Genomic DNA, 16,948 nt, shown 5'->3' with positions numbered 1-16,948 from the left:
TGGATTTACAGTGGTAAATCGCCAGAATATCCCTTTAACCCAAACACCTAATTTGGCAAACGTCACCAATGCAAAACAAACCCTAAACAAACTGTATGCCCAGCTCTTTGTCCCAGCGCTGGTGTTCAATAGGAGAGTGTTTGCAGTTGTGCAAATAGAAAGTCCTGGATGTCCTGGTGTGACTGGATTAATGGTGCACTGATTTTACTGGGGTGTAATGCACCTGTCACACTCAGTGGAGCCTCAAAGTAATGCCAATGTAAACACTGATGTTCTTAAAAGACACATGCACCCACATACACATGGCCCACACAGTCTTATAAACACAGTGTTCCTTGATCTCTGCATGTGTTACAGTAAACTTTGCAGTTGGCATTGTGGTTGAGGGTGGCATTAGTTAAGGGCCTCAGTTTTCATAGCTGTTGTAATATGATAAATAACAAATGTTTGGTATCTTGCACTTCTGAAAAATTTTAACAATTAGAGCCTCTGATACTGCCTAAAATATGGTATTGATGAGTATGCAAGATCCAACACATAACTTATCACTAAACTTTATAGTTTCAGACAGACAAACAAAAAACAAAACAGTTTCCCTGGGCATGAATTGAAGAATTGACTTCTGGTATATAGCATATTGTTAGCTGTTAGCAAATTTCACAAATCAGCAATTTGTGAGGCTTTAATTTGGAGGATCGGCACTCATGTTAGGACAACTAGTGTCGGAATTGTTTTTTATTTCTTTCTAATTGACAGTCAAATTAGATAGTAAAAGAAATATTCTATGGCACTCATGTGTGTATTCATATTTTTACAAAGAGTATAATCTGAGTCATGGCATACAATCATACCACATACAGGGTCAGTATAAATGACAACATGGCATGTTCATTAAAACCAAAAAAGGTCTTAACATATGGATAAGTTTTGAGAAGGCTTGGATAAAAAGACATGACTTAACAAGCCTTAAATCCTCAGTCTGGAAGTTCTGCTGCAGCACAGCTGAAAGCAGAACTATAGCTCAGTACAATACAACACATGATAACAAATAAAGCAAATAAAGATACGTGTGCAGATAAAGCATCTATTAGTCCACATGAAGACTGCAGAAGCTCAAGAACAGAAAGCACATGGGCAATAAAAGACATTGAAATGTCAACAAAATGACGAGCTAATAAAGAATACAAATATTTATCCAGTATTTTATTGTTATATCCTTGTTCTCAAATGTAAGTTCTATTTTTAACCAAGCACAATATCAGAGGTATGACTCCCTAATGTCTGCTTCTTCTGGCAGGGATTTGAAACCTGAAAACATCCTCCTGGATGATCGTGGTACGTCCTGCTTCATTTTCCTTATTGTTCAGTTCAGACCAGAGTGAGACCAATATGTGGGCACGCTTCTTGGCTAGAGAATATTATTTGTACTCCATTGTTTATTTGATGTAACTCATAGCTCACAATGACCAAAACAAAAGGAACAGTTTGTAAGCAGTCCACTTCATAATGTGCAAGCATGGCATTTCCCCCCATCTTTCAAAGTCATCTCTTCATGTTCTCAATGTGCTCTCTCCTCTGAGTCACACTCCTGTATCATCTTTTCCCTGTGACACGGACTCATCTTGAAACAGAGGAAATCTCCTCCAAGTCTCTCTTAAGCTCTTCCTTTTCTTATTCTCTCTCTTAACCACTTCTATCCTAGAGAAATCATTTCAGTGTAACATGACTATTATCAGGGCCCCTTTTTGATAACTCTGGATGTCTAGCAAATTAGATATACTCCTTTACAAATCACTTAAACAAAGTGTAAATTATTATTAAAGTGTGTACATTCAACACCATCTCAGGTGGATAATTAACTGTGGTTCTTGTTTAGGACACATCCGAATTTCAGACCTGGGCCTTGCCGTTCAAATCCCTGAAGGAGAGACGATACGAGGGAGAGTGGGGACTGTTGGATACATGGGTAAGAATTTAAAAAAAAAAAAAAAAAAAAAACTCTGCTAAAAGAAGCTGTTTTGGTCACTTAATTACAAGAAAAATTTTGGTCAAACATCCCTTTTAATATTCTCTTGTACTAGATTTTTTTTGGTCATCTGGTCATCATTTACCTCAGTACACTACAATCATTCCTTTGCTTTGTCTTTACACATCTTAACTTTCTACCTGACATTTATCAACTCTCTCTCTCTCCCAATCTTAAATTTACCTTTGAACTCTCTTTTCCTTACGCCTCATCGTTACCTCAGCTCCTGAGGTGATCCAGAATGAGAGCTACACCTTCAGCCCGGACTGGTGGGGGCTGGGCTGCCTGATCTTTGAGATGATCCAGGGCCAGTCGCCCTTCCGCAAGCGCAAGGAGCGCGTCAAGCGGGAGGAGGTGGACAGACGAGTGCGCGAGGACCAGGAGGAGTACTCTGATAAGTTCTCAGAGGAGGCGAAGGACATCTGCAGACAGGTGAGAGTGAAGAGATGGAGGTGGGGGATGATAGTGGGATTAGGACACGGGTGGAAAAAGGACAAAGGGAGGAAAGCACAATAAAAACATTCTTTGAGACGAATTGCAAAATGAGGACAGCGAGGGATGTGGCTGGAGGGGTTGAAAATAAAATTTTAGTTCTGTATGCAGGAAGCGTTCAACTTCATGTCTCCAGGCATGGAGAGATATAAGAAACAGTCCTGTTTGACTGAATGCATTTCATTGTAATGAACATAATCTTTTCCTGTTTCAGTCATATTCTGAAAAGTCTGAAACACACTCTTAATTTGCTGATTTTATGCAATTAGTTATGGTAGATTATTTTGTACAAGAGCTGTTTTCAGGTCTGTGGTTGTTATTAGGTCGGTGAAGACCTCATGATACATTTAGCCAAATCCCATCCATCCTTTTTTTTTCTCCACCCACTTAATCCTGTTCAAGGTTTTGAGGACTGCATGCACAGGGTGAGGCAGGTCAAAATCATACTAAACATTTTTTATATCAGCACATGGCAAGTTCTCTCTGTGGCTCAGCAGTGTTTCCAGGCAAGAAAGAAACTATCTACTACTATGTACTATTCCTAAACACATGTAGTTTAAACCTGTATACAGTGTATAAAGCTAATTTGCCTTTTTGCACATCCAGCAAACACAAAGCAACGCCACCTGATGAACGCAAGTCCAATATTCACTGCCCTTTATTTCCACTGTGGTCAGCGGCTAGTTGCTAACTTTGTCTGCTGTTTGGTGCTGAGTAGTTAAGGTACTCGTTAAGGTACTAGTTCATTAGAGCTTCCCACTGCTGCTGGATGAGACGCTGCTGATGAGAGCAGTGGCAGTGGACCACATCTTGCTGCCGTGATTCTAAAACAATGAACTGAAAGAGGCTAAAATTAAATTAAAAAAATTAAATTAAAAAACAAACTTCTCCATAGAACAGATGGGAACACTTTATTTTAGTCTATCATCTCTCCTTCAGCCCCCTCCGTCCTCCACAATGTCACTGCTCTGTGCTCCAAGAGGGAGCCACTGAGCTGCTCTGCCTCTGAGCAGGGGAGGGGACGGGACGTTTATTTGTGTGACGTGGTGGAACATTGTGACCCGAGGTTCAGCAGATTCAAAGACTCCCTAGGGAGAGGAGGAGTGGGGGGTTGGGGGGGGGGGGGGGGGTTGTTGCAGGGAGAAGAAAGGTTTCTGCAAGAAATGGGAGAAAGATAATAAGGAAGGAGAGAGAATGTTGGGGTGGAGTCTCTGTCATGCTACAGAGATGGCTATTACCACTGCCCAAAATAGACAAGTGATCCGAGTTGTCGAGCAGAAAGTGAGAGTGAGAATCTGCTCTGACGTTGGTGCAAATGGGGCGAGGGTTGTACAAGGACAAGAGAAACACAGAGATGTGGTGAAAAAGTGAGAAGCCATTTGTTTGTTGATTGTGAAAACCATCAAAAGGCCCAATGAGGTGTCCGCTAGTGGCCAAACCGGTGAACGACACTCATCCACCTCATAAGCCTGCTGCACTGTAGGTGGTGTCGTGGTAATGTTATCCAGAAGCTCTCACAGAGACTCTCTCTAATTCTATCCATGATGGTATTGCATTAACCCCTAAGTGTATGGATTTGTATTGGTCCTTATTAGATTATGAAGGGTCAGATACATGAAGCCAAGAGGATTACATGCAAACTGTGTGTGTGTGTGTTTTGTATACACTGACCTGGAGAGATTAGTCATAAAACTGTCAGGAGTTATCCAACATCACAGGAACCCCTCCCCCTCTTTATGTGTGTGATTTATTGATGGGGAAAAGGGCTCAAATAAAGGTTTGTTTTATGTTCTTCTTTGTGGGAAATTTGAAAAATAACAGGCACATTCTAAGAGAAATTCGGTGTTTCACTCTCTTCCTCTCTCTATACGTCAGCTCCTGGCCAAGGACCCCAAGGAGCGCCTTGGTTGCCAGGGACGCGGGGCCATAGAGGTCAAGCAGCACCCCATCTTCAGAAACATCAACTTCAAACGGCTGGAGGCGAACATGCTGGACCCTCCCTTCAGCCCCGATGTAAGAGCAGCACACATGCAAACACACGGTGCGCACAGTACATACAGGCTTGATTCACAGCTTGTTGCCTGAAACCTCGGCGAGCTGCAAATCAGCATACAGGAAATACCATTGTCACAAGTAAACAAACACTTCCAGTATAAGCCAAGTTATCATGGTAGCCAAAGGGGGGTGGTGAGAAGCAGGCGTGTGATTTCAGTGTTGTCATATGAAACCCTGATAAAACAGAAAACCAGCTCTCTATAGCAATTGAAGTTTCTCATCACAAATAACTCCAGTGGAGCTTTTTAAACAATAAACAGTATGACTGCGGTCATACTGGGAAACTCACCATGGAGTTTAATGCATGAGCACCACCTTACCTGGATGAATGTAGTTCAACCAAAAAGACTGAGCTTTTATTTTGTACTGCACTTCCAGACTTGCATTAAGGATTACAAAGGTGTTCATAGGGAGAATCATTACATTTTATTTTCAGTGTCATAAATAGACCGAGTAAGGGAGAGTGACTGACCCGAGAGGTTAAATCAATAGTTGAAAGTAGATAGTGTTATCTGTGTTTCTATTTTGGGTTATTCAGGTCAGTAGGGCCATGGTGTGGTAAACAGAGCAGCAGAGAGTCCTCAGGCGTGTGAAGATTTCCATGTCAGCCAAACATCCATATGATTTTAAAGCATTTCAGGTTCAGTATTTCCCTCTTTATCCAGAATAATCACACTTTTAACAGCTGCTCTGTCTCATCCTCTCCCTCTCAGCCTCGGGCCGTGTACTGTAAAGACGTCCTGGACATCGAGCAGTTCTCCACTGTCAAAGGCGTGAACCTTGACCCCACAGACGATGACTTCTACCACAAGTTTGTCACAGGCAGTGTCTCCATCCCGTGGCAGAACGAGGTACTGCATGCTCAGGCTGCTGAGATGATGTCATTGTTCAGTCCCACAGCAGACAGATCTAATGCAGTACAGCACTGGGGGGTGACACAGAAATACCTGCATCAGTGTATCTTTAAGAGTAATATGGAAGGATAAATTGATGGTAATGTTATTACTGTGAATATGCAGTTGAAGGTGCTGATTTACATCGTACATGTGTAAATGAGACACTGAAAAGGCTGCCTGCAGAGAGACTGAGAGGTCAAACGTATCAGGTTGGATAACGTCACCTCTCATCCTTTGTAGATGATTGAGATGGAGTGCTTTAAAGAAATCAATGTCTACGAGACGGACGGGACGCTGTGCCCAGACCTGGACATGAACCGGCCTAACCCTCCACCAAAGAGAGGCTTCTTCTACCGCCTGTTCAGAAGAGAGGCAAGTGCTAGTGCTCCGGCAACTGTTCGAGGGGGTGGGGGCTAAGGTACTTCCTCTTTTCCTTCTTTCCTCGCTTTTTTTTTGTTTTCCCCAGGCCTTGTCCGAACTCAACATAACTCCTGAATCCCTGTGAGATTTCACTGTTAAATATTTTTTTCCAGTTCGTTTGTGTTGGTTAGAATAAGGCCTCCCTCGCTTTCTCTTCTGAATTTGAAATTTTCTGTCCGTTGTTTAATCCCTCTGCATATTCTCTCTTGTATTTGTTGCTATCCCACTTTGTTTCAGGGGGTCAAACATAAATATTTCCTTGAGAGAACTGGTTTGTGGTTGTGGGAAGACTTGACATGAAGCTTTCGTGTATTTTCAGTATTTTAATGCAGTAACACAGAATGTGGTGATAAAATGGATCTTCATTGGTTGCAGGAGCTTTTCAAGTAACATGGTCCTTTATCATTGAGGTTCTTCCTGATCCTCTCTACTTCTCTTGAAGCGAAGGGTGTAATTTTCACTGGAGAGAGGAGGAACAGGCCCCCCTCACTTTTTAGAATCCTTCTTTTTGCCTCCAACATTTTTACAGTTTCTTGTTGTTCAGCTTGAGCTGTGAGTTGATAAAATGTCAATATGCTTGTCTGAGTCACCTTCAGTCACAGCATTCTCACAGTAATAAGCTTCAGGAGCAGCGGTGGGTGCTTTGCCGATGTTTTTGGATCTGCGTTTTGCCTCTCAGGTGATACACAGTCCATCCTCCCTCATTGGTGGAGGTGTAGTATGCACCCTGAGAGGAACATCTGCAGGCACTGCTCACTAATCTTATTAGGGTGCAATCAAAGATAAGGCAGCAAATATAATATCATCAGGTCTCTATGAAGGAAACTACGCATAACTTTCAGTATGGCGTGTACATCAACAGATTGAAACAGTATTGTAGTTTGGTTTTGATTTAATATTACTATTATTAAAGAAAGCACAATAACTAATTTAATTATAATTTGGTGTTTGCTGTTGACTCATGTCCTTGCTTCCACAGTTGTTGTCTTCTAACTTGCTCCCAGTTGTGTGTTTGAGTGCTGGACACCAGCTTTGGAGCAACAGAAATACTTGCACATGTGAGAGGGTGAAGTGGTGGAAGTTGCTAATCTTATCAATTATATCCTCACTTTTGGTTCTTCCCAGGTCTGTTTTAAGAGCGGTTACAGTGACGACGAGACCGAAGAGCCCTCGCGACTTTAAACCACTCCCTCCACCCGCCCCTACCCCACCCCACCCCACCCTTCGCCGCTGAACTTCACCACAAACTCCAACCGAGCGCAAATCTTAGGAACTCAGTGAATGTTGACCTGTATTTATGAGCTGTATTAAAAGTGTATTATAATTAAAGAAAAAAGTATGAGTTTAAAGATTTTGTACATTTGTACTTGAATTTATGTCTAGATGTATATTTTCACTAAAGGTTGTATTGTACAAAAAGCCATAAAAGTACCACTTGAATGCATACATTACATTTTTATTTCCTTTTTACCTTTTGGAATGAGTATGGATAATGTGTATTGGGGAGTTTTTTTTTTTTTGTTGGTTTTTTTTTTAAGAAGCACAGTACCAGTAGTCTTTTTATTTTTCTCAATGTAGCATAAGGCCTTTTTGTTTTTACATGTGCTGTATGTTTGTCATTGATTTGGCCAACGTGAGGTGTTGTTAGTACATCAGATCCACCCCGTCCCAAACTAACCTGTACCCCTCAAGGCTGAGGTAGATCTGAATGGCGGGTGTAGATCCAAATGAATCCAGTCTGACATTGCTGTGTTGATGCCATGCTGCTTAAAACCTCCCATGTTTCCCAGCTCTCCACCTGCCCCTTTGATTTTTAGTTTGAAAGTCCAAGATCTGGATAATCCATGTCCTTCCCTTCAGTCCAGGCAGGCAGGTTGCAGTGGAATGGATGGCGTGTGTAGTAAACCGTCTTCTAGGTGCCTGTACTGGCTCGATTCTAAAAGAGATGGCATGTATTTATTTCTGAGGACCTTTTAGTCAGCATGTGCAGCATTAAGTATCCTTAAAATACAAAGGAAATATTTTGGGGGCCAATTTTAGTGACACAAAGCCTGATGAATATCATTCCTGGACCTCTCAAAATATCTTTGAAGAGCTTCAAAAGCCTCAGAACATTCATTTCAGACACCAGATATGTGTTCCCTGTGGGGGCACAGCTGTTCAGTAAATGTCTGTTACATTATTCACTCAGGCAGAAGATTTCTTTTTTTTTTTTTGTGATTTATATTTACTCCTCATTCACTTTTTCTGCTTCTGTCGTACTACCTGGCTTTTCCCTATAATGACCCTGTTTTATGTGCAGAGTGGAAATCCTCCCCCTTGAAATTTCTTCGTATTTTGCTGCCCATATTTTTAGCACAGCAGAAAGCCCTCGACTGGTTTACTGGAGAATGACTTGGAACATAGAGACAGATGATGATGAGGATGAGGATGATACAGTATCAGAGATCTGACCTGCAGCTCACAATGGCTTCATCTAGATAACAAATTGCTGTTGCATCAAACTAACTTCTATTGATTCAGCTGTCAGCAGCTATTAGCCTCTGCACTGAGTCAAGACAGCCTGCTTTGGCCTCTGTGCCTGCTGATCATAGATAGCACGATGCCTGTCGGCCACTTATCCTGCTAGTAGACCTCCAGTTAGATCAGGCTTCAGCTCTGCTTGTGATCAAGATGAAATGTGTTCAGTGTGTCGGTGTCCGCCTTCAACTTTTCCATGGAAATCCTGTATGTTGTTTTCTCACAGGAATGACAGAAGACAGTGGCTTGTATGTGTGTAGACTGGGAGGAATGGCGAGGGATAATGTCGAAACTCCTGCCTGCAGAGGCACCATCGTCTGTGTACAGGAACACTTGACAACTCGCAGAACCACAATTGTTGTGCGTTATTGTTTTATCATAGAGGAAGTGTTTCCTTTTCAAGTTAACCAATCATGAACAAATACATTTTCCAAACATGTCATAATCAGGATCCGTTGTGTTCACTCTCTGTTTGTTCTCACTGGCATTTCAGAGGCATTTGAAGCCATTTTGCTCTTGAGCTTTGCTTTTGAGGCAGTTGCTGTTTACTCCCCAACCACCTGTTTTTAATGCTGTGAATATCCAATCTGGACGTGTTAGCTTTGTGCGTGTATATTACACTGTATGCTAAAGCAGCTTTTGTTCAGTCTAATGCATTGAAGTAAATTAGCTATGCCCTTGTGCAGTAAAAATTGAGTTACCTAACAGGTTGATTCATGATGATTCTATTTTTTTACCCACAAAATAAGCAATGTCTGCATTTTATCAACACAATAGTTCAAAATCGTGTAGGGGCTTGAACGCCACTTTATTGAATTTTTAATATTCTAGACCGCATACAGTTAAAATGGTACGCATGTAGTTCCCCATCTAATGAACCAATTTGGAGAGTTGGCTTTTTCTAAAGTTTTGTCCCCTGTTGCACACTCCATTATCAAAATCAGGAATTGAATGTGTGCATCTAGCTGTTGCTGGCTTTTGTCACTTGAGTTTCTGAGTGTCTTTGTTTTCTTGTTTTTTTGGTTTGTTTTTTTTGTTGTTTTTTGTTTTGTTTTGTTTTTTTTTTTGTTTTTTTTTGCTCTCAGGCACATTTTAAAGCTAATTTCTCTTGCCAATGTAGATTTTAGACTTTTCACTCTTTGGCCTCAAAAACCTTGTAAATGATGTATTTCTAACATGTAACTAAGCTCTAACACTCACTCACTCACTCACTCACACAGGGAAACAAAACTGTGTTTGCCACCCATGCCTCTGTCATTGTTTGGAGTAACTTTACTCTTATACCATCCATATAGCAGTGAGGATGTTTCGTTCAGTTCCATTGCACTATGGTGTGATTTGACAATGATTATATAGGAAGTGTCTTTAACCTTTTTGCCAATGATACCAAAAGCAACATGTAAGTAAATCAAAATTGTTTTGTTAGCCGAAGAATTAACTGAATGAAGACTGACAGCCTTTATTATGTGTGCCAATGACCATGTTAATTTCTGACATCCCATCTTTTTTCAACCTCTTTATCCTTCCTTCCGTCCTGAGAGAAATTCCTTCACATAAAGGAAATTAAACAGCTCAACAGTTTTGAATGTCCGCACTAAGTGCATTTTAATGCCTGTTTTAAAAAAAAAAAAATACATATGTTTTATTACTCAAGCATGTATTGGTTTGTAATACTTCAGGTTCCTTATATATGTAAATGATGACCTTCTAGTGCCAACATATCTCACTGGTATCTGAGGACAACTTTATAAATGGCTAGGTGACCAGCTGAGTTGGCCCGGTTTGAATACATAACAGCAGTCCTCCTCTGCCTTCCTCCATGGCACTGATGGTGAGTCAGTCCCCCCGCCCACCCCCCCTCTAAAAAAAAAACAAACAAACTGGGATGACGCTCACCAGCAGCATTTAGAAGTGAGAGATCCTCAGTTCCTTGATAGCACTTGAGTCTAGTTTTGGGATAACCACCGATACAAGTCTTGAAGGCCTCCAGGGTTTCACACTCCTCTGTCCAGATATGTAAGTGATATTTTCAAGGAAGGAGGAATGGCAAATGCATTATTTGTATTCAATCTGGGCCAGGGACTTCTTGATTTTTTTTTTTTTAATTTTTTTTCTTTTCTTTTCTTTTGTTTTTTGTATCTGTACAGTCATGTCGTTCAACCACTGCAGTCATTGTCAATTCTTGTACAAGTTGTATCACTGGTTGTTGTACCATATCTGACATTTGTAATTATGAAATAATACACTGCCATTTGTATAAAAAAAAATTTGTGTCTTTACTTATTTGTGTCATATTTTATTTTGTTGTCTGTTGTGAGTACACATAGATGGGAGATGGGAGACGCTGGTTATGTCCAAGCCACAATAAGTAACCACAATGGTGGCATTGGAGGATATTTGCTGCAGGCAAGACATTGAAGCTCCCATCACTACCTCCTTCACTCATTACACAGGAAATAATTACAGATTAAAGTTGTAGGTTTCTTTCTATTAGACGCTTGTCTGTTATCCATTGATCTTTTGCCACTTCCGACTCAGAGCTGGTTGGTATAATAAGCCACAGTATAATTAGAAATGCACATGTGAATGTGAGAGACGAATTAGATTTTAATACATGTGTTGTTCCCTTTAGTCGCCTCCTCACTCTCACATTTTCCACTCATCTCCCTTGGCGCGCTGATAAAAGCCACTAGATTGGCGTTGCACCAGTCTTGTTTTTACATTCTGGATTTCAGCGGTCCCGTGACAGCAACAATAACAACAAAAGAAAAAAATCACACTCAGCCATTGGCTCTTTCTCAAGTCACTCAACAAAAACCCGCAGTCTGATTGGCCACTGCGGCTGCACCTCTCCCTCCTCTGTCAAGCTGTCACATACTCCACTTCCCGGTGTGATTTGTCGGGAGAACGCAACGCTTCATCAAAGATGGCTTTTAATCAACCAACATTTTCTTCATGTCGGAGTAATACTGCGGAAGTATAAGAGACCTCCTGCGCGAAGAGAAAGCGGGGAGCCGGTGGTAGTCGCGAGCAGTGTTAGCACTCTCGTCGCTCTACGCACCGCTTTGCTCTCCGTGCGCTAAACTTGTCCCCACTGTGCTAGCTAGTTAGCTGACATAGTAAATATTAGCTAGCCAAGCTAGTTTTGCTTACTGTTGATTGCTAAAATGGCCACCATGGAGAAACTGATGAAGGCCTTTGAGTCTCTGAAGTCATTCCAGCAACAACAGGGACCACCAACCGCAGAGGAGCTTGTCCAGAGGCAGTAAGTAGGCTTTAGTGTAACGGTAATTGCATAACGAACTAACAGGCGCTGGGCTGGACAGGTAGCTTAGCTCGCTAGCTAACGGTAGCGCCTCTCAGGTAAGCAAGGTTTAATAGTTAGCTTGAAGCTAGTTTAGGCTAACATGCAAGCTAGCAGCCAGAGTCTAAGCTGTTATTTAAGCTTCTCTGCTATTTTAGACCTGCTTCTTGCCAGACATTGCAGCTACGCTTAGCGAGGTTTCTTCCCTTGATATTCGTGTTATCTGAGTGTTAGCTAGGCAGGTTTGTAGGGTCAGACTAGCTGAACGATAGCCGACATAGAGGACGTTTGCCAGTTGATGCCCACGCACCTGCAAAAGGGGTCAGGGACCAGTTAAACGGTTCAGTTTGTGCTTAATAAGTTGATCTCAGCTGAGGCATTCTGTTTGAAAAGCCACGTTAGCAATTTTAGCCTAACATTGTGTAGTTCATTACTGAAAAGGTCAGATATTATAACTATTATTACCGATGACTAGGTGCATTAATTGCCATATAATGCACCTGGACTGACGTCATTTACCCCTTCCCGATCCGTGGAGCAAGTGGTATAGTATGCCTTGTTTTTGTTTTGCCCCTGCTCCACAAACACGCTTCTTCATTCAAGGAACAATTGCCAGACACCTGGAGTAATGACTGTACCACCTTCTAAGATGTATAATTCAGTCCCGTTAATCTTGCCCGGGGGATCTGTCGTGTTATGACTATGAATTGTCATGATGCTACATAGCATTGAAGTGGTTAGATGCTTGTGCAGCACCCACAGACTCAACAGGCGTATCTGCCAGTCCAGAAAATGTTCACCTGTTCTCAGCAATACACTATAGCTAGACAGTTTTCTCTAATGTCATAAATAAGTATGTGATCTACCTTGCTTTTGTTGTATGAAATTGGTATCAATATCTATTCCATGCAACAGCTCACAGCAATTATCTAGAGTAGTGTTAGATCTGTAAACTAAATGTGTTTAAGTTTGGAGAGCCAATAAGGGCTTAGCTTAGGGGAAAGCCAGCTCTCTTCCATCACGCATTGAGCTTCTGCTGTCAGTGGAAAGCAGCTGTGGTGCCAAAGCTGCAGCAGACTGGCTCTTAGAAGATTATCATTCCTTTGTCAGTGTGACAGTGCAGCAAGTCAAGATCAAGTCAGACAAAATTTTATTTGACAGGTACTGTGTTATGATCACATGTGATCACTACAGTGGCAGGCCTGGCTCGTCTCTTAAAAGTGATTTTCAAAAACATTTAATGTTGTATTTGTATAATGGCTGTCGTGTTGAAATGGTTTGCACAAGGAGGTTACTATTCTTGATCAATATATATAACCACTGATAACATTGTTAACATTATTTGTACACAATGTGAAAGCACAACTACTTTAAACCTATACCTAGCATCGCTCCTCCTATTCTGCATCATTTGCAGTATTATGTATCTCATGGAAGTAAATGCATGAATATACTGTTAGATAATGTAGTGATGCCATAACCATGAATTTTGATGCTTTGTCTCTTTATGTGTTCCCTTAGTAATTTTCAAAAACCCGCTTTACCCAACATTATTGACAGGGTTCATGCTGCTGCTGCCATTTCACTTTGATAAATGATTTATGGTTAGATGTGGAGTGAATAGGTCTGAAATTGTGGTCTTGTGCGTTTCCACTTTTAAGTGTTTTGACACTTAAAGGCATTTGAAATGGACTTTTCTCACTTAAATCAAGGAACACTGCTGGATTAGCTTGATTTTTAAATGTACGTCGTGATTCTTGTTATGTTCTCATGTATCTCTTTAGTGTTCTGTAGTGAGTAGTGTGCTGCAGTGTTTTATTGGATGACACTGACTTCTTATATTCAGTATTCCATTCATTGTGCCGTTTGGCTGTTAGCAAGAGATTTAATTAAGATGTAATGATTTCCAGCAGTTGACAAAGGCACTGAATCAGACTGAACCCTTCTCTTCTATCCTTCTCTCTCCGAGAGAGCTCTTCTTTAACTGCCTCCTGCTTTCTGTCCCCTCCCCTCATGCTCCCCATATTTTTTCTTTCACAGGAAAAAGGAACAGGCTACCACAAAGAAGGACAGGGTGACCCACTGCCTGACAATATGTGAAAACATTGTGGCTCAGTCTCTAAGGTAGGCCTTGTTAATTTAACTAAAAAATTTTTTTTCCAATCATATTTTATGACTAACTAAATTGTGTGGTCAAAACTTACCTAAATTAAATAATTGCCAGTTTGGTTTAGTTAAGAGGGAAGAACAGCAGGGATGCTGATCTCCAGTTCAGAACTAGTCATGACCATAATCATCAATGATTTTCCACTTAAAACTCATCCTATCACACGAACATCTAGCAACAGATCTGTGTACGAGGTGTGAGTCGTGTGTGCGTGTGAGAGAGGGAAAGGCATTTAAATTAAATACAGCTGAATGGAAGACATTTGTGTGGGCATGTTTATTTGAGCGTTGGGTTTGTGAGCAGTAGAGAAAACTGTTAATGACACACACAAACAATGTCTGTTGAAAATTAAATATGTATGTGTGTAAGGATGTTTACCTGATATTTGTTCTCTATGGTACTTTGAACAGAACATCTCCAGAGTTTCAGAAACTGCTGGGCATCGCCATGGAGATGTTCCTGCTCTGCAGTGATGACAGCGAATCAGATGTCCGAATGGTAGCCGATGAGTGCCTGAACAAAATTATCAAAGTAAGCAGGAAGCAATAAACTTTCAGCCAGGCTCCCTTCAACCTCCTCCCTCACTTTTACTTAAAAATAGGACAGTAAATTGATCATAAGTAAATTTGTTGTTGGTGCCCACTGAGGACATAGTACACTTAAAGAATAATGACCCTTCCCTTGATTTGGGTTTTCATGATGTGAATTTAAAAAGACTAAATGTAATTATCAAAATTTGCACCAAACCATTATTTCTGTTTTTAAATTTATCTTTAGGCGCTGATGGACTCCAACCTGCCTCGACTGCAGTTGGAGCTGTATAAAGAAATTAAAAAGGTAATAAGATATGTGTTTTGTGTTGAGCCACTTTTTGTGCAACAGCATTATTCTCACAGACTTACAGTTTGTTTCATGTGAAGTGCAATTGATGTCATTCCTATAAGATATTAGTGTGATTATAAAAATGGTGATAAAAAGCTTGTGGTGATGTTAATGAGTGTTTTTGTGCCTCTGTAGAACGGTGCCTCTCGGAGTCTGAGGGCAGCTTTGTGGAGGTTTGCTGAGCTTGCCCACCTCATCAGACCACAGAAATGCAGGTATGAGCACAAATGCCTGAAAACGGCTTTTTATCTCATTTATATGGCAACAATATTTAAATTACAGTATGCCAAAGGCAAGGGGGATCCTACCGGGGGGACAGCAAATTTTGGTGTAAATTTACTGTGATTTCAAATGTTCAAATATGGGTGCCACGTTATTAAAGTTAACTGTGTTTTCTTGATTATTTTCGTCAGATTTTAAGTTGGAGGAAGCAACATCACTGTCTAACCCAGCTTTTAATTTTTGTTTTGTTCTGCATTGTTTCCCCTCTCTCCATCTCCACCCTGTGGTGCAGACCCTACCTGGTCAACCTGTTGCCATGCCTCACCAGAATCACCAAGCGGCAGGAGGAGACAGTGCAGGAGACTCTGGCTGCAGCAATGCCTAAGATTATGGCAGCTCTGGGACACTTTGCCAATGATGGCGAGATCAAGGTATCTAAACAGAGTGGAAGCAATGGAAACAACGTCAAGGGAATTAAATTTGGGCTCAGATAATTGTTGTTTTTATAAAAATTGTTTTTCTTCAAAGTTTGTCTTTAGGAAATTGGTGTTTCCTCTCTGCTCCAGTCTATCAAACACACGCTTGACTTAGTTTACCTCAAAGCCATTTTATACTAGCTGAAATTAAATCATGTTCCTAAGGCTTCCTGACGTCACAAGTACAGTGGGGTCCAAAAGTCTGAGACTGTATATGTATTCCTCATGTCAGCTTTGAAGGACTGTTCCTTTCCAATCAAACAAAAACAATAAAATAATTACTGCCAAAAGACAAAATACAGGCTACAACACACCACTTCGTACACGCCAAGACTGAAGAAAGTGGACACCACTAACGTGGATATCTGTACATCCTTTAAGTGTGTTTTCATCGTAATCTAACCACATATGTCCCAGGTGCTGCTGAAGTCTTTCGTGGCCAACCTGAAGTCCAGTTCCCCGACCATCAGACGAACAGCAGCAAGTTCGGCGGTCAGTGTGTGCCAACACTCCAGACGCACCAGCTACTTCTACACCTGGCTCCTTAATGTGCTGCTGGGTAGGACACACAAAAGCCCCCCCCCCCTTCTTGCCTTCCAACTTTTTATTTGACAGTGAAGCTGATTTCAGGTAATTGTTAGGAGCCAGTTTGGTACAGACTGTTTTCAGTTACAGTACCCAGGTGACAGATATTCAGATTGGAAAGAGAAAGACAAAGTCTGACCTTTTGTCCTTTTCCAGGACTGTTGCTTCCAGTGGACGAGGAGCACCCCAGCCACCTAATTCTGGGGGTGCTGTTAACTCTTCGCTACCTGATGCCTCTGCTGCAGCAGCAAGTCAACACCACCAGCCTCAAAGGAAGTTTTGGAGTCATGAGGAAGGAGGCTGACGTACAGCCAACACCTGAACAGCTGCTACAGGTAAGGAGAACAAGGTGATGTTGTGTGTGTGTGTGTGTGTGTGTGTGTGTGTGTGAGTCAGAAGTTATTCCTACATTTTGGCTCACTTTTCTGTGTGTGTCTCAAGGTGTACGAGCTCACGCTACACTACACACAGCACTGGGATCACAATGTGGTCACAGCTGCTCTGGAGCTCCTGCAGCAGATGTTCAGGACTCCACCGCCAGAGCTTCTGCACATGCTCATCACTGCCGGCAGCATTCCACATGCCACCGTGTTTCGCCAGGACACTGAGAGCCGCGCACGCTCCGGCAGCATCCTCGAGCTCATCGGTAAACTTGGGACAGTGTTCATAAATTTCATTATCCCTCTTGAACAATGCTGGCCCTGCAGTGACATACAGTACATGCTCTAGTCACCTGGGAATTGGGACGTAAATGTATTTGCTTCAGGTTAATTCATTAACTCGTACTGACTTTGCCAGGACATCACACAAACTGCGTTGGTGCTCCTCTCTAGTTTCTGCTTTGGTCTGTGTTTGTGGCCATTTTCTTTGCTTGCTAACTGGATCCCTGTTGCCTCGAACTAA

General features: G+C 41.6%; 2 protein-coding genes across 8 annotated transcripts in view; both read left to right on the top strand.

The window, feature by feature from the left end:
• Positions 1-7,225, top strand: part of grk4 (G protein-coupled receptor kinase 4) — a 41,764-nt gene extending 34,539 nt beyond the window's left edge. Inside the window, exons 10-16 of one of the 2 annotated variants that reach the window (XM_071503917.1) lie at positions 1,298-1,335; positions 1,877-1,966; positions 2,250-2,458; positions 4,394-4,531; positions 5,287-5,424; positions 5,710-5,841; positions 7,015-7,225. In XM_071503917.1, coding sequence (XP_071360018.1) covers positions 1,298-1,335; positions 1,877-1,966; positions 2,250-2,458; positions 4,394-4,531; positions 5,287-5,424; positions 5,710-5,841; positions 7,015-7,071 — 802 coding nt within the window. In that variant the 3' untranslated portion in view covers positions 7,072-7,225. Of the gene's footprint in view, positions 1-1,297; positions 1,336-1,876; positions 1,967-2,249; positions 2,459-4,393; positions 4,532-5,286; positions 5,425-5,709; positions 5,888-7,014 lie in introns of both variants that reach the window. The other variant, XM_071503918.1, reaches the window with a different exon arrangement.
• A 4,036-nt stretch (positions 7,226-11,261) lies between these two features.
• Positions 11,262-16,948, top strand: part of htt (huntingtin) — a 34,809-nt gene continuing 29,122 nt past the window's right edge. For all 6 annotated transcript variants that reach the window (XM_071503899.1, XM_071503898.1, XM_071503901.1 and 3 more), the window contains exons 1-9: positions 11,262-11,674; positions 13,754-13,837; positions 14,291-14,411; positions 14,658-14,717; positions 14,898-14,977; positions 15,277-15,415; positions 15,878-16,019; positions 16,202-16,380; positions 16,487-16,691. In XM_071503899.1, the coding sequence (XP_071360000.1) occupies positions 11,577-11,674; positions 13,754-13,837; positions 14,291-14,411; positions 14,658-14,717; positions 14,898-14,977; positions 15,277-15,415; positions 15,878-16,019; positions 16,202-16,380; positions 16,487-16,691 (1,108 nt within the window). In that variant the 5' untranslated portion in view covers positions 11,262-11,576. The remainder of the gene's footprint in view (positions 11,675-13,753; positions 13,838-14,290; positions 14,412-14,657; positions 14,718-14,897; positions 14,978-15,276; positions 15,416-15,877; positions 16,020-16,201; positions 16,381-16,486; positions 16,692-16,948) is intronic.

This window comes from Trachinotus anak, unplaced genomic scaffold (genome assembly GCF_046630095.1).
Source record: "Trachinotus anak isolate AG129_WGS33_773 ecotype Australia unplaced genomic scaffold, CSIRO_AGI_Tana_v1 ptg000019l, whole genome shotgun sequence".
Lineage (NCBI taxonomy): Eukaryota > Metazoa > Chordata > Actinopteri > Carangiformes > Carangidae > Trachinotus > Trachinotus anak.
The sequence above is the reverse complement of the archived record's forward strand: the minus strand, read 5'-3'. Positions and strand labels throughout refer to the sequence as shown.